This window comes from Lathamus discolor, chromosome 2 (assembly GCF_037157495.1).
Source record: "Lathamus discolor isolate bLatDis1 chromosome 2, bLatDis1.hap1, whole genome shotgun sequence".
NCBI lineage: Eukaryota > Metazoa > Chordata > Aves > Psittaciformes > Psittacidae > Lathamus > Lathamus discolor.
This window is the reverse complement of record NC_088885.1, coordinates 92977683-93000222: the sequence shown is the minus strand read 5'-3', so window position 1 is coordinate 93000222 and position 22540 is coordinate 92977683. Positions and strand designations below refer to the sequence as shown.

Genomic DNA, 22540 nt, shown 5'->3' with positions numbered 1-22540 from the left:
ATGATATTTAACACTGCCACTGGAAAAATTAAATCAGAGAAAAAAGTATGTCTTTCATCTGTGTAACATTTGGGAAGAAAGTTGTTCTTATGTGGTTCTATTATTGAAATCCATTTCTCACTGATATCAGTGTTTAATTAGCAGAGCTAACAAGATTGTGCCACTAAAGACAAACATGCTTGAACTACATACATAGCGGCCTGGCTTTGGCTGACATAGTTCATTTTCTTCCCACTGCTGTGGTTTGGATTTAGTGTGAGAATAATCAATGGATTAGTGTGAGAATAATCAAAACCATCAATGTTTTAGTTGGTGCTAAGCAGTGCTTGCCCTAAATCAAGGACTTTTCAGTCTCCTATGCTCTGCCAGTGAGGAGGGGCACAAGAAGCCAGGAGGGAGCACAGCCAGGACACCTAACTCAAACTAGCCAAAGGGGTATTTGATACCATAGAACGTCATGTTCAGTGTAGAAACTGGGGAGTGAAAGGGGAGGTTGGCTGAGAGGGGCTGATTACTACTGGGGGATGACCTGGGCATCTGTCAGCGGATGGTAAGGAATTGTATTGTGCATCATTTTTCTTCCCTGGGATTTATTCCTCTTCCATTTTTGCTCTCTCTCTTTTCATCACCACCATCATCATCATTATTTCATCTTACTTTCTTTCAGTTATTGAACTGTTCATATCTGAGCCCATGGGTTTTTCCTTTTCCCAGTTCTTCTCCCAGTACCACTGAGACAGGGTGGGGGTGAGAGAGCAGCTGCGTGGTATTCAGTTGCCAGCTGGGGCTAAACAATGACAGTGAGGTCAATTGCACCAAGAGGTAATAGCCATAGTCTCAGGTTCAGCCCGAAGTCTTCATTGCAGCAGTCAAGATCAAATGAAGGGATTTCATTAGAGTGAGACACACAGATTATACCATGCCACGATGGCACGCTCAAGGATGGCAGCTTTTATTTACAGCCATCTGTCCCAATATCTATGGTAAAGAAAACTTGGATGTTAGGAAATTATAAGGTGGCAGGGAAATAATTAGGAAGTTGAATATATATTGCTTTCTCATTTCAGTTTTATTTTGTGATTGTTGAAGGGTATCACTGGCTTAGGGTGTTATATTTGGAATAAACTTGCTATGTATACAATATGTATAGTGGGTTCAATTGACATTTTAATTACTGGTTTAACTGTTTTGCTCCAAATGGTAATTAAAAAAAAATAAAGAAGAGAGACTTGCAGGCTCCAAGCACCAATAGTCACTCAAAAGTTTTGTTTTTTCTTCAGATTTCTCATGAAACATTTCTATATCTAGGGATAGAACTGCTATAGTTTTGAAAGCTCTGTAAACCTTTTGTCTTTGGGCAGTAAAAATACATTAAATTTCCTCCTTTGAGCTGCACCAAATACTTCTCATGAAAATTATTTCCTTTAGTAAAGCTGTCTTGTATACTACTATTGGTAGTAATTTGTTCTTGAAATTACTTAGGAGAATACTTATATTCCTTTCACGCAACCTGCCTGTCCTCTGCAGTAGGACATCTGTCATTTTACACTACATGTTTATTTGCACTGCAGAACCAAAAAGACCTGGTTATGAACAGGGTTTAGGCCATGATGAGTGCTCAACAGGTCCAGCATATAAAGTTGTCCTTTATGCCAAACAGTTTCTTCATATATGCTTGTCTGGTTAAGAATGGATGATTCTCTGGCATTATAGTTTTTGCCATTAATGAAGCGTGGACAGATGGCAGGCTGGTGATTTAGAAAGGTGAGAAAGTGCAGGGGTAGAGATGAAGAACTTCTGCTAATCAGTGGTACAGGATGGAAGTAACAGAGTTGACATTAATGCAGCAAGCTGTCAACGTTCTAGTTCCTTGTGAGGCTACCAGGAAAAGAAGCAGTTAGCCCTAGATATTAAAGGGGTTGTGATGTCATGAAAAACGTTGTATGTATATGCTCAGTGCTGAGCTAACATTGCAGACCCTTCACATAGAGATTCACCATCAGCTCATTTATCAACAGTGAGTACCTGCAGTCTTCAGCGTGTATGAATGTCAGGTGTTTATATATCCCCACATCCTTCTAATCTCTAAAACACTGTTTGACAGCAATGATTCAGCTTCAGTTTTCATCTTTGCCATCTTCTTTCATCAAAACCTTGCATATAACTCCATGCAGTTCCAGCCTAGCTTGAATGCCAAAGAGGAGGTGGACCAGCTGTAAGGAATCAACATAGATTTGAAATAATCACATACCAAAAAAAAAAACAAAAAAAAAAAAAAGTGTATTTCTCACAAATCAGGACAAAATGCAAAGTTTTCTTCTATTTACAGATTAAAAAAAAAAAAAAAAAGAAAAAAACCCACACACAAAAAGAACCACACAAAAAAAACACAAAAGACCAAAAAACCCCACCATCTCTGCTATGATGAATGCTCTGTGCTAAAATTAAGTTTTTCTCTTTGTTTTACTAAGTAGAAGAGACCTGGGAAATGTTCTTTGTACAATCAGTAGATAATTACAGAGTAATTTTATAATCTTTTTACATTTCATTCTGTAAAGTCACTTTGGGATCTGTAAGAAGAGAAAGGGGTAAGAGACAGAGATGGGCAAATGGAATTTCACCTGAAACACTTGTTGAATTGTATGCCCGGGAGAGCTCTTACCCAGTCACAGCTTTCAAATCAGTGTTTTCTATCCCCAGTGACAAACAGCACTTCCCTTATCAAGCTTATTCTTTTTTCACTTTGGTCTTCTGAAACAATATTTTTTTTAAACTCCTGTGTGTCATGGACTTAAAAAAAGTGAGCAAACCATCATAGCTATCTTTCGAAAAAAGGCTATCACTTCAGCCGTGGATTACCAGCTCCCTTTCCCACTCTGTTTTTTCACACTGTGTCCTTTGCCTGGAGCCTGAAGCTAAACAGAAGTAGCTTGCCGTGATTGTCTCACCTGCAAAAGCTCCCTTGGTATCTATATATGCTTGCCACGCCTTCTAAAAATCCTGTCAGGGAGCAAACAAGCATCAGTCCATTAGCAGTCTCAGCCTTCTTGCCTGCCACCTCACACTTGTGTGACAGACAAACTGCTATAACAGGAATTGGCTGCCAAAGATAGAGGATGTAAACAATTTGGTTTGCCTAAGGAAGGTTCTTCTGCAGTCTTGCATATGGATGAGTTTTGCCTCTCAAGACTGAGAACCCTGCTCAGATTATGATCAGTTTTGTCTAGGAGCCTACATTAGCATGTCCCAGCTCACTCTCATCAATCCAGATATAGTGAAGAGAGGTCTAGACTTTGAATTTACCTTTCTTCGTCCATTTCTCAATAAAAACCTATCAACACTTCTGAGCAGATAGATAACTTCCAGTTTGTGTCCCTTCAGCATAAGTCCATAATGCAATTTTATGACTGCTTTTATTATGACATCTGCCGACTGTCTTACTCACTTCCCTTCTGTCTCAACCTCCCTTGAGTTAATGTAAGGACAGACTCAATGACCCACTGCTGGTTTTTTACTTTCCTGCCTTTATGGTCTATCATTCTGAAGTGAAGACCAGGGTGGCCCCACCTCACTTAGATGTAAGAAAAGTCACACAGGATCTCACCGTTAAACCTTCTACACACTGACAGGCTTTCTGCCAGTGTTCACATGCTAGCATTATAAGAAGAAGACAAAACCAGAATACGACTCCCCCAAGAAACAACAAAAAAATATTTTCTTCTTAACCCTGTTTATCCTTCTGCATCCAAAGTAACGTATGGCAGTGAATTGTCCTGAGAGCAGCTTAGCAGCCAAGGCAAATTCATCCCTGTGGTTTGAGAAGACGTGGAGAGGGAAAGCAGATCTTAGGATTGCCAGAGCCTTAAGAGGTTATTCATCAACACTGTGTGCCAAGATTAGATCATAGTTACCAGAACCATTCAGCAGCCTCTGGAGGCAGTTTGTTCTAGAACTTAGCTATATTCAATACTGCAAAACATTTCCTAATGATTAATCTAAATTTCCCACTGTGCAACCGAAGTTCATTACTAGATGGATTGGGTAAAAAAAAGAGACACCAGTTTGGGCAGGAAAGAAAAAGAAAAATGAGATTCCAGCCATGAGAAACAGAGAAGAGTTGGATAAGCTGTCTGAAAAGGTGTTGTATGGGAGAGGTTTGACCAGGAAGAAAAAGAGCAATATAAGCAGATAGAAGTTATTCTTTCTTTTTGCATTTGGACAGGTCTGCAAGTCCAATGAGGCAGGATGGGAAATGCACATAAAAGTAGTTGTGCAAGGAAAATAAAATGGTGATAGTCACTTATGGAAACACCTTCATACTCCAAGAACGCTGACTTTGCATTAGTTTCACAATGTTCTCTTTTAAGAGCTTCTTTTTCCTCTGGTGATGTATTAATGAATTGCTTAGCTGCACCTAGATCAGTTGCCAGGACCTAGCAACGGCCAGGTGAAATCCTCTTCTATGGCAGTCTTTCAGTGTCACCTTGAGAGATTCACTGTCTGTCTTTCCCACTTATTCTAACCTCACAGGATTGGAGAGAAAACACTGGCAAATCTTCAGATTTCAAGTGGCGGATACATTTGTATATACACACAGCTGGCTGCATACATATTCATATCACTACTCAATGTTACAGATAAAAAGTACCCTGCAATACCTGAAGTGGATAGATTTCTTGAAATAACTGTTGTTTGTGTCTTAGATGATACCCTCAGTTTTGCTGGTAGATTAGTTCCAATGCACTGTATATATGGTATATAGGTACAGAATTAGGATAATGACAACATGTGAATTAGAGGACTGGAAAAAAAAAAAGGAGCTACAGCATTTCACAAACTTTACCAGTTCAATTCGATCAGACAACTGACCAAAGTCCGGTAGTAGCTGTCAGTACTTACCTAGAAATTCATACTATATCCCTATAGGAGCACGTGGGTTGCTGTTAAGCAATGAGGAGAGCTACTTCTACTTGATCTAATCTTTTTAAAATAAATCTTCATAGAAAGCTATTCAGCAAGAGTTCTTTGTTGTTCTTTAAACTTTAACCCTTTTATGTTTTTTCCAGCTAATATTTTTACTTTTGTGTAAAACAATTCAGTTTTGCAAGTGGAGAAGTGCACCATCTTTTTAATCCGGGCCATAGAAAATGGAAATCCAGCATTTGTTAATTCCAGCTGAGAATGTCTTTGCAGAGATGGTCAAATGACTCTGAGCTAGTTACGCTAATGCATTTAGAAGCATAACCACTCATTATATCAATTTTGATGACTCAGGGAAAGAAAAGTGTTCTTAACTTGCCTAATGGGATTTTTGGCCATCTTCCCAATAGCTACCTAAAAATTGCTGAGGTGATTGCTCACTATTGATTTTAGCTATGGATTTAGCCATTGATTTCAGGAAGCCGGAGATGGCAGATGGACCACCACAATAGAATGCAAACAGGATTACAAGGAGAAAAAGATTGTTGTGAAGATTTCTGTTGAATGTCCACTAATTTCCTTGGTTTCAATTAGTTTTCAATAGCACTGTGGATGTCTCATAAGGAGGGAGATAGCAGCAATGCAGCAAACCACACTGTCTTGTCAGTAAATGGCACCTTGTTGCTTCAAACTGTCAAGAAATGTCATTACAGTCTGGATCTTTACTTATATTTGAGTACATGGCACTGGGTACTCAAATGCAGCCCTTACAATAAGGGGCTCACAATACAGGAGGCAATTTCAACGATCTAGGTAGTGGATCACTGACTGACCATCAGGCAGTGCTGTACTTGAGAGACTCTGTGATAAATGCAAACCTAGTTAGTAGGTAATGAAGCTCTCTTCCTGCTGAGGAAGCAGCGACAGAGTACAGGCAGAGTTGCTTTCTGTAATATCTCATTACACAGGGACAAAGACACATGTGATATAGTATGCTTGAAACTGCCTACTATTAAATTGCTCATCAGAGCTGATCAAGGTTAGAAAGCTTCATGAAAGCCTAGACTGAAGGTGTTGCCTGACAGTGCTTCTCTGGAGTGTCTTTGCATGTTGCTAAGGAAACTGGAAAGGAGCTAAAATAAAGATGCTCACAGTTGTTCAGATGAAAGAATCTCAGATGAATGAGGGAGGGTAAATATTTTCTGTTTAGTAACAGGGACAAATTGTGTCTCTAAACTGCAGACCTCATTACACGGGAGAAATGTGAAAAGAAGCCACATGGTAGCAGCAAAAGGGCTGTGCTGAGAGCCTCTGCTGGGTTTCTTTTTTTCTTGATCTGCTTAAAAGCAGATCAGCTGGTTTTGAATGCATGCAATGTCCAGTTTCAGTCCACCATCTGAATCCTTTGAAGAAAGCCCGGTCCCTTCTTTATTACCCTGCTTGCATCTTCCTACCCTTCTCTCTCTCCCTCCCTTCCCCTCAAATCCTGTAAAGGACCCTGTATGGCCTTAACTAAAGTAATTCTTCTACACAGTCCATCATGGGATTTTAACCCCACAACCTCCTTGTGACCTGTTATCCCATCTTCAGGGGATAAATACAGACGATGGAGGATTTAAGTGAATAAAGAGAAAGAGGAAAAAGTATAGAGTGCTTTGGTTGGGACATGAATTAAATCTACATTTTTTTGTATCATGCACTGCACCTTTATATTCCTAGACATTGTTTCCACTTGTATTAGTCTGCTATATTCCCTATTATCCCTTCATGATATGAGTTATGGCTTAGTCTTTCTTGTTGTTTGCCTCTGTCTTCCGCTTCTCTGAGTGGTAGTAGTCTGACCCAAAGCCTTTTGGGTCAAAAAATAGCTAAGGATGCTCAGTGTAATATAAAGTACAGTCTTTCTCCTATGACTCACGATGGAACGCTCTGTTGAAGTCAGAGTTAGGAAGCCCCAAGAGGGCTTGGGCTCCTTTGATTTACTTTTCTTCCTGGAATCTATCTTTTCCCTGATGTCATTTTATCAAACCAGATTTTCATTGTCAATTAATGCAGTTTAAAAGAGTAAAAAAGCTAAGATAAAATGACATTGATTGGAGAGAACTGTGGTCATTGAGATGCCAAATCAAAGAAAACTAAGATATTTAGCCTACTCATCAGCTTGATCAGTTTCACATAGCAGGACCTTGGACTTATGAAATTTATATATGTTTGAAATAAATCCAATTCCTAATTCACCGCATGTATTACAGGGAAGAAAAAGGCAGTTGAAAAAATGTGAGACCACCCATTAACAATCAAGACTGTGTTTCATTTCTTCGTTATAGCCATCCCACCATCAAAGTGTCTTCTGGCTTTTGAATCTCAGAAATGTAAAATTATTGTTAATCCCTTTAGTACGGAGGACCTGAAGTGTGCTATGTGTATGACATCTTCTAAGTGAGAATTCCTGCAGAATGGCAACCTGCATATTCTGAATTATGCTGATGTTTCCAGCCTTCTTCTCTCCTGTGCAACCTTCCCTGCTATTTGACTGTGTTTGAAACTAGCAGAGAAAATTGTCACATCAACTAGAAAGTTCCTGATAAGCAAGCATTTCCACTATCAGGACACTGAGTTTGAGAGTTTCAGTAGATTTCAGAATCTGTCTAATCCTTCGCTGCCTTCTACCAATACTTCACTATCTACTGACCAAAGGGATTTTGGTCAAAGTGAGTGATGAATGGGTGTAGACTGAAGAGAAAGTTAGATCCACTCTTCAGTTAATTTAAACCATTGTCAACAGCTGGAGATACAATAAGAAGCAGAGGATCAGTTTCACCAATATGGTGGGAACCTGCCCACACAGGCATTTTTTCCCTTGGATGGTAAAAAATGCTGCCTGTTGCAGGAGACCATGCAGTTACTCCAGTTTAATGATACTGTAACTCAGTTAAAATGCTTTTTTTTCCATACTAAATGATTTGGAAACACGTGCTGATTTTTTTTTTTTCATTCCTTCTGACCTACTTATTAAATTGTGTTAAACAAGATTAAGTATGCATTTGCATCAGGAACAACATTTCACAGTCAAACGCTGGGTGACAGAAAGAGCTAGCTTACTTTCTCTTCAATTCCATGCTATGAATCAGTGAATTAATTTACCAGTGGATGTGGAGAACACTGTCATGAAACCTGTTTTATAACCAGTCATCAGTGTTGTGCAGTGCAATTCCTGTAATGAGCAAATTTATCAGACAGACAAACTGCTCTGAAATTTGGGCATTGTAGCAAGTAGAATGAGAAATACCAATCCCAGTTCCTGAAGGACAGTACCTGCCAGTATTGACTTATATGATTTTCAGGTTCTGGGGACACTTCATGATCTATTATCAAAAGTTCCTTTACTCATGTGAATAATTCTTGTAATACCCGGTAAAATAGCTTGCACAAATAAGAAGTACTTACTTGAATAAGAGCTACAGAATTGGATTCTATGGGAACAACTTCAGCAGGAGTTCCTAAAGAATCCATCATTTTTATTGAAAAGCATAGACTTAGTTGATTAGAAATTATCTGCAAAATATGCCCCTTCCCTGGAAGTGGTCAAAACCAGATTGGATGGGGCTTTGAGCAACTTAGTTTAGTGGAAAGCGTCCCTGCCCATGGCAGGGGGGTTGGAAATAGATGATCTTTAAGATCCCTTCCAACCCGGAATATATGGTGATTCTAAGAGCTATTTGTAAAGCTTCACTATCACTTAGTTTATATCTACCTACAATAAGCATTATTCTCAGACCTATTTCAACGGATCCTGAAGTCTGAGAAAAGCTTACACCTCTCAGCTCACTGTCACAGAGGCCCTGAAGTGAATGGATAGCATAAGTCAGTCATTTAGCAAAGGTAGAGAAGCCACCAGGCAGCTGTATGACAGAGAACTGGCAATCGAACACACCAGGATCATCTTACTTTCGGAGCTGTCCAGCTGCTGGGTGTGAAATAAAATAGCGGATATCCAAGAGGGGACTATTGTAGGACAAGGTATTAAAACCAGCAGGAAAATCCTTCTCCACTTCAATGTTCTTTATACTAAAAATCTCCCAAAATTTTCATAGTATTTATCAGAGAGAGCACTATGAAGACAACTCTGAAGTGGAGCATTTCATCAGTCTGGCAACACTAAAGGAAGTCTCACTGAGGGAGGCAGCTGTGCTTAAAATAGAAATTGTCTCTAAAAGAAAAAAAAAACCCAAACCAAAGCTATTTTAAAAATTGGTTCAGATGAACTTTGTTCGTGTGTGTTTATTCAACTTGAAGACCATGGCCTGGCAGTGTGAAAAGCACCTCTTGCTTGTCAAGTATCAAGACACTATGACGTCAAAAGGGACAGAAGCTACCCTCAGATGTTGTGATGACTTAATCACCATGTCCTCACTGACTGAAATCAATAAAAATGCAGCAAGATTTCTGCATGTGTTTTGCAGTTTAATTGTAGTCTCCAAGCTCTGAAATACTAAGGCACAATAGTGCCAAATATCAAACCCAGGGAATCACCAAAACTGACAATTTGTGATATTAAGCTGTGTACTTACCATTAGTACTATTCATGCTTCTGTGCCTCCATTGATGAACATATTCCTGGCTCCCAAAAGTCAGCTGCTGCTGTTACAGGCAGAGCTGCAAGCAGTGTTCTGTATTTCATAACCCTGAGCTCAATATTCATTATTGCTCCTTATGGCAATTTTAAAGATGTGCTTTGTTTAAGTAAGCTTTTCTTCATTGAAACAACTGTAGCAGATGGTTTATGTTCTATTTGGTTTGTTATGTAATAGCACTGCAGAGAGAGATTAAATTAACTCCCCAAGTAGCATATTTCTGGGGTGAAACTAAACAAGAAGAAATTAAAGCATATGTCCAAGGGAAAGTCAAGCATGAATTCAAGGGACAGATAGATTGGCAGCACTGCCCTTAATGATTCTTTACATGGTGTCATTGTTTCCTATGAGAAGTGTGCATCACGTTCCCAACACCTGGGTGCGTTATCACATTGGTGGTAGCAGAGTATGATTAATACTAAAGCTATGGATAACTTATCTTTGTTCTCCTGAACCACAATTCCCCATAATCCTCTAATGCTCATACATCTTTATGTACCAATAATTCTTGTCTACTGTACAGATTAATATATATCAAAATGTAAGGTGTTATTGGAGAGCGGTATTGTGTCACACAGCTAGAAAGAAATTACTGTTCATTAAAGAACAGTAATAAATTTTTTGATAAAATTAAAAAGATTTTAAAAAAGGTCTTGTTAACTTCCTTGAAGTTGTGTCACGGATAATTCATTACACTCAATACACTTTGATAAGCAAGGCTGCCTCAGCAATGTTTCTTCAAAAAAGTAATAATCATAATAAAAAGATGATATATTTAAAAGTTGTTTGTATATTGAGCAAATAAGCCCAAGCACTGTAGGAATTCAGCAGTGAAATATCTGTCATGATTTTTTCTTTGCTTGTCATCATTAGCAGAATGATAGATCCACCCACAAGTCACTAGCACCATGACAAACCATGTTATGCCAGGATGACAACTTGTCTCATCTAAATGAAAAAAGAAGTCAAGAAAATGTCACTGTTCCCAGATTGAAGTCTTCTGACAAAACAAAGCTAGTGACACCACAACAATCTTTCTCAGTAGATGCCTTTTGCTATAACTTTGATTCGAGAAACATGCTTTGAACACAGGATATTCTCCAAGGCATTAATCATGAATAGGAATCTCAGGACGATTCTATTCTTTGCTTTCCAAGTCTGGATATATAAAGAGTAATTTTGATTGTATCTCCATTTAAGAACTGAACCATTTTGAACTGAAATAGTGGTGCAGAACACATGTAAGTTTTTGTGCACCATAATGATGAAGGATTTATTTTGGTTTTTGTACGTACATTTTGGTGAGAGTAACTTGTGCCCCACACATGAGAAAAAATTCATTCTGAATTGTAGGCTGAATTTTTTTGGGCTATTATCCTGTTTTCCTAAGAGAATCTATGTTAAAAATAATAAATACTGATAAAGATTAAACTGTCTAGAAAAGCTAGATTGGATGTTTGCATCGATACCTCAGGCAGATAAAGCATGAGCTCACAGTTAGGGACGTGCATTACCACACATTTAGGCTGAGCTCTTGCTCTGTGTGTAGCTGAGACTGAGCTCCCTGTGAGGAGAATTGTGTCACTTGTACAGCTGGCTCCTCGCAGTCTGCAGCATAGTTATTCTCAGAGCTCTCAGCTCTCCATTACGCAAAAGCATTGAGGTTAATGCAGCTTGTGCAAGGCTGTTCTGGAAGTCTGTGGCAGAGGTAAGGTGTGCCAGGTTTCTTGCTCTCTTTCTGACCATTTAACTGCCCTTTATCCCAGTCCTGACTAATAATGTTCATCATTTGTTGTCAAAGAAATAACTGGTGGTAGCTATATCTGCTCAGCTAACCTTGCCAGATGCTGTTGTTGCTTTTTGAAATCAACATAAAGTGTTGTACAGACCCCTTGAGTGTGCTTCCATGGTTTCTTAGCTGTGCTAAGAGGATCCCTGTAGTGTGCTTCAGTTCTTTCTTAGCTGTGCTATGAAACCCTGACAATCCATATGTCTTCTCTGCAATGCCATCCTACCAGTGTTGCCCTCCCAGTGCATGCATATGTGTCTCCTTCTAGAGCGCACGTAGACATGTGCTTCTGTTCTTCTTGCACATTCTTTTCATTCCTTCAAGCAATTTATTTATGCCAGTTTGTCAAGTATTATGTTTCTGCCCATTCATTATTTAATGAACAATAAGGAAATCTTATAACATAGAACAGCACAGCACAACACAAGGAAATGTACACCCAGAACTTGGTAGATTGTGTGGTTGTACGAGGAAGACTCAAGGACGTATTCTGATTTAGTCCCTGCCCTGTCAGATGTTATTGCTTACTGGGAGGTGATTATTCAAGCACTTGTATGCCAAAATCCCACAGATACAGTCAGTTTCTGTAAAGAGAACTTGCAGTTTCAGATCCTTGGAGAACAAAGTTTTCTTCAGCTAACTGAACGGGTGCCCTAGGCCTCTCTTCAGTCCCTGCAAAGGCAGTTGTCGGTGATGGTTCTTTCAAAACACTGAATGACACATGATTGCAGGCCTGCAATTAGCACCACTGATGTGAATGAACCTGCTCATTGGTTTAAAATTAAGCACATGTACCAGCATTAATAAGATCAGGACCTGAATTGATATGCTCTGTGTGTGTGTGTTGTGTGCTCTCAGTGCCGAGGTAAGCATTTCTGCCTCTGTCCTAAATGTTTATGAGAATGCTAAAAGCTACGGTAAGTTGTTAATAATTTAGAGAGGTAATTTACTTTAAATTGATTTGTACCTTTAAAACATTTTGTCTTGTTCACCACAACTTCAAAATGTCTATTTTTCTGTTCTCCTATGTCTTCTCTCCCGCTGAACTGGAAAGGTGGACAAGATGGCAAGTCTTTACAACATACATGTCCGCACAGGTTGCTTCTGTAACACAGGAGCCTGCCAAATGCATTTGGGTATAAGCAATGAAGACGTACAAAGGAACCTGCAGGTTAGTATCTGAATGAGATTACATGGAAAGTACCTACATTCAGTGACCCAGGTGACATCTTCTGTCTCCCTATTCTGAATTTCCTAAAGACAGGAGCTTTGAAGGGGAAAAGAGAATCTGTCTCTGCATCAAAAAAACCCAAAACCCTAAGTAGCTCAAAGCTAAAGTAGGTGTATTATGTCCTGTGGTTTTGAGTCTCTGCAACTTTAAGAATAATTTTATTTGCTTTCTCTGAACTTTCAACTCAATTGCCATATTAAAGAACTAACTGAACTGGAATTCAGTTCGCTGAAATGGGGTGTTGAAACAAAATCATGTGGTGGACCCAAAGCAGTATGTGTTGCTTGTCTTTATTTCACTGGAAAATGTGAAATCGTGGATTCTTGTTCTGATTTGGAATTACATGAAAACAAGACTTCCTGCAGAACAGAAGTTCCTGAACAATTCATCTCATGTTGATCCTTAAGTACACTTAATTGTACTTAATAACATTTAAGTATTATAGACCTATTGTTGTTGGATGTTACAGTTTAAAAGGCATATAAAAATTGGATAAGAAACAATAAATGGGAATACACAGTGAATCTCAGAGGGTGTAGTAAATTTAGATGACATCCACCTAGCTAACTGATGAGTTAGATTGTGAGAACATGAATGTAAAGACTGTTTTCTAGATGACTAATATATTCCATAAGTTGTCATTAAAGACGTGTGACAGGATATATTACAATGAAACGAGGGAGGCTTTGTGTCTGTATATTTATCAGAGTTTGAAATTGCGGCAAATTAATGCAGAGCAATCTAAAATTTTATTAATGGTATTCTTCAAAAGATGAAAAATTATAATGGCTCTATTGATATTGTAGCTCCCTTATAATTTCATGGAGACATTCATATAACTTTCACAAATACATTTACACGCAAGACTGATCACACAGGTTCTTAAAGGGGAAGAGCTCTTTAATACCTTCCTTGGCAAAATGGTACTCTGATTTACTATGGAACCTCTCTCCTCTGAGAAAGGAGAAAAAGGTTTACCCTTCTGCTGAAGTGCAAAATGCCAGATGACCAGCTGCGTGGATTTCCTTATGTGCTAAGGAGCACTTGGTCTCTTGCAGGTCTGTATCATTTAAATGCGGATAGTTTAAACCTAAACTTATAAAGAGGCACTTTATCTGCTAAAAGTTGTACATGAGGTGGTGCAGTCAAGCAGTCATTATTTTGGGATGCTCCATTCCCATCAGTCCTTTAAGAAGGATCTGGATGAATTATTGATAACATTTCTGTGTAGGGCAAGGCACCTTTTGTCACATTATATGCACATATACTTTAGTTTCACTTTTTCCCAGGGTGCTAAATGTGTGTTCTTCCTTCCTTCAGGCAGACTTCCATGTATAAAATGCCTGTGAGAGAGGACTTTCTGTCCTCAAGGGTCCCTGGAGAGGTGTGGTTAGTTTTCTTAGGATGTTACGTAGGAATTCGTTTGCTTATTTGTACAGCAGGAACCTCTCCTCAGTCAGTCAATCAATACTCGGCAAAGAGTTACGTGTATATTAACAGATGCAACCTAATTTTGCAAATAGTGCTTCTGCTCTATTGTCAAGGATAAAAACTGCATCACACTACTTTAAAAAATTTACTACCGTATTGCATGCTATGACATATAGGGTTGGGTTTTTTTATTTCTCCTTGCACAAATAGCATCTGCGTTTGTTGAACCATCACATTTCTTGCTTTAAAAATCCCTCATGTAAATGAACTATTTACATTTCCATTTTTGTGTGAGAGAAAATGCATAAATAGATAAATTCTGAGGGAAAAAATACAACCATGCTGCACTAATAGGAATAAGGATACTGATTTAGGACTAAATCTTGTTTCCATTGAGTTAATGTTAGGTGGATGAAAAAAGGAGTTCTCTAGCTTATCTCCTTAACTGGAAGTGAGCAGCAGCATTCACTGACCCACTTACTGAAGGAGAAACTGCTCTAAGGGAGAGTTTTCCAGCAAGTGCTGTATGAAAGACTTATCAAAAAGAGGGGCATCTACATGGAGGTCACTATTGGGGTATCTGAAGGATTTTTCAATCATTTTTTTTTAAGTGGAAGCCTGTATTCTTCAAAGGAGGAAGTGCTAGTGGGAAGGCAAGTTCCCTCCCTTGTGAAAGCAATGTGCTAAGTGGGTCAGCAAGACAGATTTGCTGCACATCCCAATGACAAAGGATGTCACTTCGGATGCTGAAACTCTAGTTTCAAGTCTCTGCTTTGCTAATATCCCAGTTCTCAGATGTATAGCTATCCATTGGAGTATTTAACACAAGCCTCGAATAAGCCTCTGATAATATAAATTGGAATTGTTCTGATAGCAAATATGAAGAAAACTGCAACAAAAAAATCAGCACCCTCATGGTTTGTTCACTTCTCTGAATGTAATATCCCAGTTTGAATTGCAGTGAACTATGTAGATGAGACTAGAATATACCTGGAGACTACCGTAGCTAAGAGGCCATCTTAGGGCACACAACCTTTTTGTGATTCTAGATGTGTCCTTGAAAAGTCTCTTTTGCCTTAGGGTAGAATAGGACAAGCCACTCAGAACAAACTTCTTCTCAGTTTGAATAATAAGATAGTTGGGATTTTTTTTTTCTCCATTTTTAGCCTGTATTCATGAGTTAACATTGTATATTTTAAAACAGTTTTTCAGGTTAGAATTAAGAGACTCATGAATAACTGTAAAATTAGAGGGAAATAAAGCACAGTCTGTCATAAGAGCTCCCAGGTTCTCTTTCTATTTCAAACTAGGCTGGCCATGTCTGTGGAGATGATATAGACCTAGTTGATGGACGTCCCACTGGTTCTGTGAGAATATCCTTTGGCTACATGTCTTCTTTTGAAGATGCACAGACTTTCTTGAAATTCATCATAGCCACCAGACTTTCCAAGTCAGATGCTGAAATTCCCTTCCAGTCCTCTGTTACAACGCTGACGACAAAGTCTGTCCCAGATGACCGCCCTTCCTTTAACAGTGCAGATAAATTGTTTCCAATATCACACATCTCGGACACAGAACTCAGGAGTAATTCATCAGTGACAATGACAACTGGCAGCCGGCAGCCACCAGAGGCAGAGGCAGAAAGCATAAGGGCAGCTGTTTCTGAGACTGCAATACCAACATGTAGAAGAGGTGGCAAGCCCATCACTGTCACCAACATCTATCTCTACCCAATTAAATCCTGCTCTGCATTCGAGGTATGCACTTTGAATCATTCTTGAATACTCATCTCAACCTTGTGTTTTTCCTTACTCCTGTCAGACATGTCAACCGGGAATACCATGTGCATGAGATAACAGGAAGCAGTGGGTCGGTACCCATTTTTCCTGTTTTCCAATTTTTACCAAGTCCCACATGCTAAGGTGTCCCTGCCCATGGCAGGGGGGTTGGAACTAGATGATCTTGAGGTCCTTTCCAACCCTAACTATTCTATGATTCTGTGATTCTAAGGTACTTTAGAGGATTTCCAATTAGGCTGAAGTTGCAGGATGCAAATGTATCTTCTGCTTTCCCCTGCCTCCCAACAGACAAATCTGCACGTAATATGCAGTCTTGAAGAAAACAGTTGGATTTGCAAAACTTGACTAAAATATAATCAAGTAATTAGTATGCTTTTACAGAATCATTTGTGATGGACTTGTAGGCATTGATGGGTAAGCAGCAATTGAGAAATAACTTGATTAACATGTTATAATTGAGAGGAGGCTGATTTACATTACAAAGAAATGTTATCATTAAAAATACATTTGCAACAGAAATATGACATTTAAGTGTTGCTACACTATTTGAAAGTTCAGTCTTTGAAGATTTTAATTGCTTTTTTTACCAAGTTAATAATATTGTCACCTTAGCTGTGACTTTTTCTTTTTTTAATAATGCAAGATGAAATAGGTGTATGGCCCACATATGACCTAGAATGGGACTCTGCTTAGTACCATACTGGGAAGCGATTTAATGAATGTCAATAGCGGTATAACTTTCCCTACGAACACGTATTGGTGTAGGTCATTGTCTCACATCTCAGTGAAAATTGGGGTCAAATCCAGTGACAAATCACCTGCATTTAAAATATGGCTTCTCAGCTGAATTGATAATGATTTATTATTTTTGTTCTTACTGCAAAAAGAGGATGAGGAATTAAGGCAGACACTGCAAAATAATCAACAAAACATCTGTATTTTTAAATTTGGTTTGGCTTGTGATGTCTATAATTCAGAGGCACAATCTTGAGCATTAAATAGACCTGAACAAACAATATCCACCCCTTGTAAACCTCCAACTAAATCAAACTCTTCTGAAAACCAAAGTAATCCCACATTTCCTGTAAAAATGTTTTAACCTTCATTATAGTGTTGCAGTTGTTATAGCTGTACTGTTATAGCTGTATTACAGAAGCCCACTACAGAAGCTGCTGAAATATGTTGTAGCAGTATTCAGGCCCCTTTGGGGTTAAATTCTATTTTTTGCTTTCAGGCTGGTATTGTGAGATACATACCACAACATTCAGTTCCAGGAAGCCTTTGAAGTGATTGTGCCCGTGAGCAGGTACGATGTACCTCAGCATGAAAGAAAGCTTATGTTTCCCCACAAGCTGAGCCAGGTTTCTTCTCCTCAAGCTCTGTGAGGAGGAACAACTCTAGGTGATGTATTCATACAAACCTGGTACTCCCCGGCAGAGTAAAATTGCAGACAGAACTGCAATTTTATATGGAAGGGGTAAAATCCCCATGCCTCATGCATACTTCTTGTGCCAGGCATGTGTTAATGGGCCTGGTGTGAAAGCAGGGCTCATCTTACCTCTCTAAAGTTAGATATTATTCTGTAAGCAGTGAGGCATCTGCAGTAGGAAATATTAATTGTTCCTGGATATTTCTGTGTCTTTACGTTGACTACAAGAGGAATACAAGGCAACTTGGACTGCACAGCTAACACTAGCTGATTTGAATAGTTTAAAAATAGATATTAAAACTGTAATTACATTATGAGGTTTAGTTTTGCATGCCTGGAGTGAAGTCGATGCTTTTTATCACAAAGCATCAGCCATGAAGCTCAGCACTGTCAGAGCTTGTATTGCCAAAGTGTGAGATAGATACAATTAAATATTTACTGGATTTAGTATATGGTATTGGAAGGGACTGGAAGTTCACTACAAATAGCATTTAGTTCTCCTCCTCTTCTCAAAGAGTGTTTCTTGTGTATTTCCACTTGTTTCATAGAAGATACATGAGTATATGTGAAAGGACAGTAGAAGTTGACCTAATGCATACTCTGACAGCTTTCAATGCATAAGGAGAGGAGGCCAGGAGATGGAGTCAAGAATATTTTGATTCTCAATATTTTCTGTATTGAAGTAAACCCCCAAAGAAAATGAGCTTGCTTTTGTGATTTTCTACCTCTCCACCAGGCATTCTTCATTTTTTAATTCCCGAAGTCTGAGTGGCACTTCTACACCTGTCATACATTTATAACCTGTCCGTCTCATTGTCTGCTTATAGAAGAGGTAAAAATGGTAACATACAGCCCACCATTTGTAATGAGCTTCAAAATTCAGTTCACCCCATTCTTTATCAGGCAGTGGCTTGATCTCTTCCCCATAGGTACAACTGGAATAGAAAGCCATCACTGCCAAGCCCACACCATTGCTAACTGCAGAGTGCACCAACCTCCACAGATCTATGTATGTCATTACTGCAACTTCAGCCTGTACCACCTTAAAACAGGAAAATAACCTGTGTTACATGCACTGGAGTTTGAAGCAAGACATGATAAAGAAACCTTACCACAATTAGATGACATCAAATCCTGAAAATCATTTTGCCTTCTAAAATATTGATTATACCAACATCTCTAGGCGTGACCATGAAAAGGCTGAATACTATAGAAAATATTCCTTTGCCATTCTCTTAGCAGTCTTTGTTATACAGACTTCACACTTAACGTTATATTATGTCCTTACTTTAGCAGACTCATAAACCTCTGAGGTAATAATTGTGTAGCTTGTAGTTTCCTTGTTCTTTGTTTAGAATCCAAAAACTGAAATTAATTTTAATGTTTTAAATCTAAAATACATTTAGATGATTTGCAGTTGCTGGAAAATTAAGGAAGTATTTTCCCAGTTAAAAAACTGATCTCCGTTTTTATTAGTTATAGGGCTCTAAGCTAGCTGCTGTGAGAAGGTGAAAGTGGTTTAGATTCTGGGCAGCAATAAATTCATTCGTCATGTGATACTTGGATACTTGAGATCAAATCTCATAGATTTTTATGTTCAAGTGCAGACCTCCAGCTGGTATGGGAGGTCAGACCATTAGCATGTGTAGTAAATAGGCTTTGTAAGTACATGATCACTTGCATTTGCCTAAAATAATATGTGCAGTGGAAAATTCCGGCTCACTTGGGTGTGCAGTACCCAGTTCATCTGCCGTTGAAATCTGCCCGCTAACCTACTGCTTGCAGAATAGATGACTTCATTAGAGGCAGCAGGACAAGCTCGATGAGGATGTGAGTGCAAACTCACAGCTGTTTGATCTCCTTTCTAGAGTCAGATCGTTTCCTCCTCTCCTAAACTCTGATTTCTTTGTTCACTAAAGAGCGGTTTAGTACGGGGGGTGCTCGACCTCCAGAGAAAATGAGAGTGCAGCATGAACTGGCAGCTGGGAGGATGAAGCTTGGCATGAAGATCAGCCTACTGCAGGTCACTTAGTTCCTACAGCGTTTTATAAAGTGCTCCTGGCCATGGGACCATCTCTGTTCAGTGTTGTGCCGTGGGGTTTGTACACATGGCTCAGGAATTGTAGAGCAGAATGTTCTAACTCAGCTTCTTAAATGCACTTTCTTTTCCTTGACAATTCTTTTGTTAATTGGGCAGAAGCAGAGAAGAGCAGTAATCTTTATCCCAGCGTACTTTTTTCTTCTTTCCAACAGAAAACCATGTTTTAAACATACATTTTTAAACACGAACATCTCTCATGTCAATGAATTTTGCATAATTATATAATGCAATGTGGCCAGTGAAAAAGGTTAGGACTTTAAACATTAATAACTTTATTATTCTTCCAGTAGTTTTCACAGTATAAAAATTGCATCTCAACATAGAAGACAAATTGGCTTTTAATTTAAAATACAGTGCAAATTCCTAGTAATCAGTGGATAAATTATATGCAAGACCACTAACACATTTAAACTTACATAATCTAAAACCTATTCAGTGATTCCTTTAATATGTTCAAAATTGTGTTAGCCTTCATGATGACATTGCTATGAACTATGGAGAAATACAGCCCAAAATGGTTTAAAGAAAATTCTGGAAGCAAAATAAATAAAATAAAATAAAATAAAATAAAATAAAATAAAATAAAATAAAATAAAATAAAATAAAATAAAATAAAATAAAATAAAATATTGAAATAAAATAAAGTATTGAAATAAAATGACATAAAGTAAAATAACATACAATTAAACCAAGCCCACCATGTTTTTGCAGTGGATATTTTTATATTACAAGAAGAAAAAGGTACTAAAGCAGACAGGAAAATACCATCTATTATGCAATGATCCTTGTTTATGGCAGGTTGAGAAGAACTTACACTGGATGATTAGCCCACCTGCCATGCTGAGAATGAAGGTGTATGCTAACATCTATCAGTAAAATGATGGTCGCCCTTCTTTCTTTCTGTTCCCCTTTTTGATTTGTCTCAGAGATGGTCAGACAACTTCAGGGAATCAAGCTAGAAGCTACGTATTGCTTACTGCAGTGTATGCTAACCTGTTTTATTTTACTTCACAGTAAGCTTCATTGTTTTCTTTACTTTATTGGTTGCCTGAATATAGGTATTTAGTGACATTTGAGTGCCCTGCCTGACCTCCTTCTGCTGATCTGCGTGGATGTGGATTGTCTTTACAGCCTGTGTCATATCTGTTAGCTTCGAGAAGATATCTCAGACATAATCTGAGGGAGCCGAATTGAACCACTCTTTTCCTGTCCCAGATGAAAGCAGAGCAGGCAGATTTTGTCTGAACTGCTCTATTCAGTTGCTTGTAATTATTTAACAAACCTTTCAGCCTCTCTGAAGTAATGGCAGGAGACAGTCTACACAGGTCACAGGCCTAAGTACCAAGAATAGAAATGCATATGTTCTTCCATGCTCATCTCCAGTATCAGTATTAGCAATAAGCCATCTCTGCTTCATGATCGTCTGTGACAATCTGTCCAAGGCAGGGTACCTGGTTCTTGAGTTGTTGTAGCTTTATTTACTGGGGTCCTAGCAACACGTGTGTCATGGTTTAAGCCCAGCTGGCAACCAAGAACCACACAACCACTCTCACTCCCCACCCCCCCACCCCCCCCACCCCACCTTCATCCGGAGGGATGGGGAGGGGAATGGAAAGAATGTAACTCCCACAGGCTGAGATAAGAACAATCCAGTAACTAAGGTATAACACAAACCACTACTGCTACCACCAATGATAATAATGATAAGGGAAATAACAAGGGAAGAGAATACAACCGCTCACCACCCACCGACCGATACCCAGCCCAACCCGAGCAGTGATCTAGCCCTTCTGGGTAACTGCCCCCAGTTTCTATACTGGGCATGACGTGCTGTGGTATGGAATACCTCTTTGGCTAGTTTGGGTCAGGTGTCTTGTTTCTGCTTCCTTCTGGCTTCCCCTCCTCCCTGACAGAGCATGAGACTCAGAAAGTCCTTGGTCAAAGTGAACATTACTGAGCAACAACTAAAACCATCGGTGTTATCAGCGCTGTTCCCAGGCTGAAAGTCAAAACACAGCACTGCACCAGCTACTAAGAAGGAGAAAAATGACTGCTAGTGCTGAACCCAGGATAACATGCAATAGAGTAAGTTGAAAACCGGAGAGGAAGTAAGGCACTTGACAGTGTACAGGGGACTCCCATGAGAGGTCAGGGACTTGCTGCAGGCTACATGTGTGGATGACCTCACTACAATAGCAAATAGCCAGAGGAATGGAAAAAAATGGGCTGAGGACCTATAGTCATTGCTGCATCTTATAGTGGAGCCTTGAGTTAGTTGCCATTATTTTGGACCTAGCAGAGGTATTTTGAACTGTAGGTGTTAGTCATTTCCAGCTATATGCTACCTTAGTTGTCTGGCCTTTCCCCACAGTGCCTATCAGCATGTAAGGATTAGCAGAAGTTCTGATTAAAGAAAGAATGTTTTGCTTTGCTCATAAACTTCTGCCTTCAGTGAGGAGTAAGCAAACACGCTATTTCCTGAACAAGACTGCTGTCCTGAAGTGGAACCAAAGCAACTGGATATTACAATAGGGAGCTAGGAATCTTTGTGTTCTTTTTTCTATTTTTCTGCTCTTTTAGTTTATTCTGCTCTTTTTATCTTGTAAATCCTGTAAAGACCTGTTGTATCCATGGGAAGATGCATTAATGGTTAGTGATCTTCTATTTTGGAAAGGATATTTGTTAGCAGGAAATTCCTTAAGCTCTCAGATGATCATCAGCTGTTCAAATGAATTTTGTAATCTAATTATATGGGATAACCAAAAAATATTGGCCTCTCCAAATATAATTTCCAGCAAGAACTAAAGTCTATTCTTCATTTAATATTGCAGTCCTTGGGCTATCATTCCTCTTCTAAAAAGACAGGGCAAAGGTTCACATCATTTAGGTGCTGACAGTCAGAAGTGCTTGGACAACATGGTTTCAGATGACACTGTCAGACTAATTGAAACTAAAGTTTCAATTTTTGACTGAACTTTTCATCCCTGCTCATTTAAAAACCTGCCAAAGAATATTATAAATTAAGTAGGTTGATAAAATATGTTTCTTCTCTTTAAAAATTTCCATGTATTTTCTATATTCATTACAGTTGATAACACTAAAGCCGAGTATTCGGAGTTCAGCTTTAATGCTTTCATTTTTCAGTTCCAGAGCACCTCCTCAGCTTTCTGTAGTCAGACCATCAGTGTCAATCTACTGCTGCAGGC

The 22540-nt window shown here is 38.9% G+C and overlaps 1 protein-coding gene across 2 annotated transcripts in view; it reads left to right on the top strand.

The window, feature by feature from the left end:
• Positions 1–22540, top strand: part of MOCOS (molybdenum cofactor sulfurase) — a 218864-nt gene that overhangs the window by 167040 nt on the left and 29284 nt on the right. For both annotated transcript variants that reach the window (XM_065667756.1, XM_065667755.1), the window contains exons 7-8: positions 12398–12514; positions 15316–15762. In XM_065667756.1, the coding sequence (XP_065523828.1) occupies positions 12398–12514; positions 15316–15762 (564 nt within the window). The remainder of the gene's footprint in view (positions 1–12397; positions 12515–15315; positions 15763–22540) is intronic.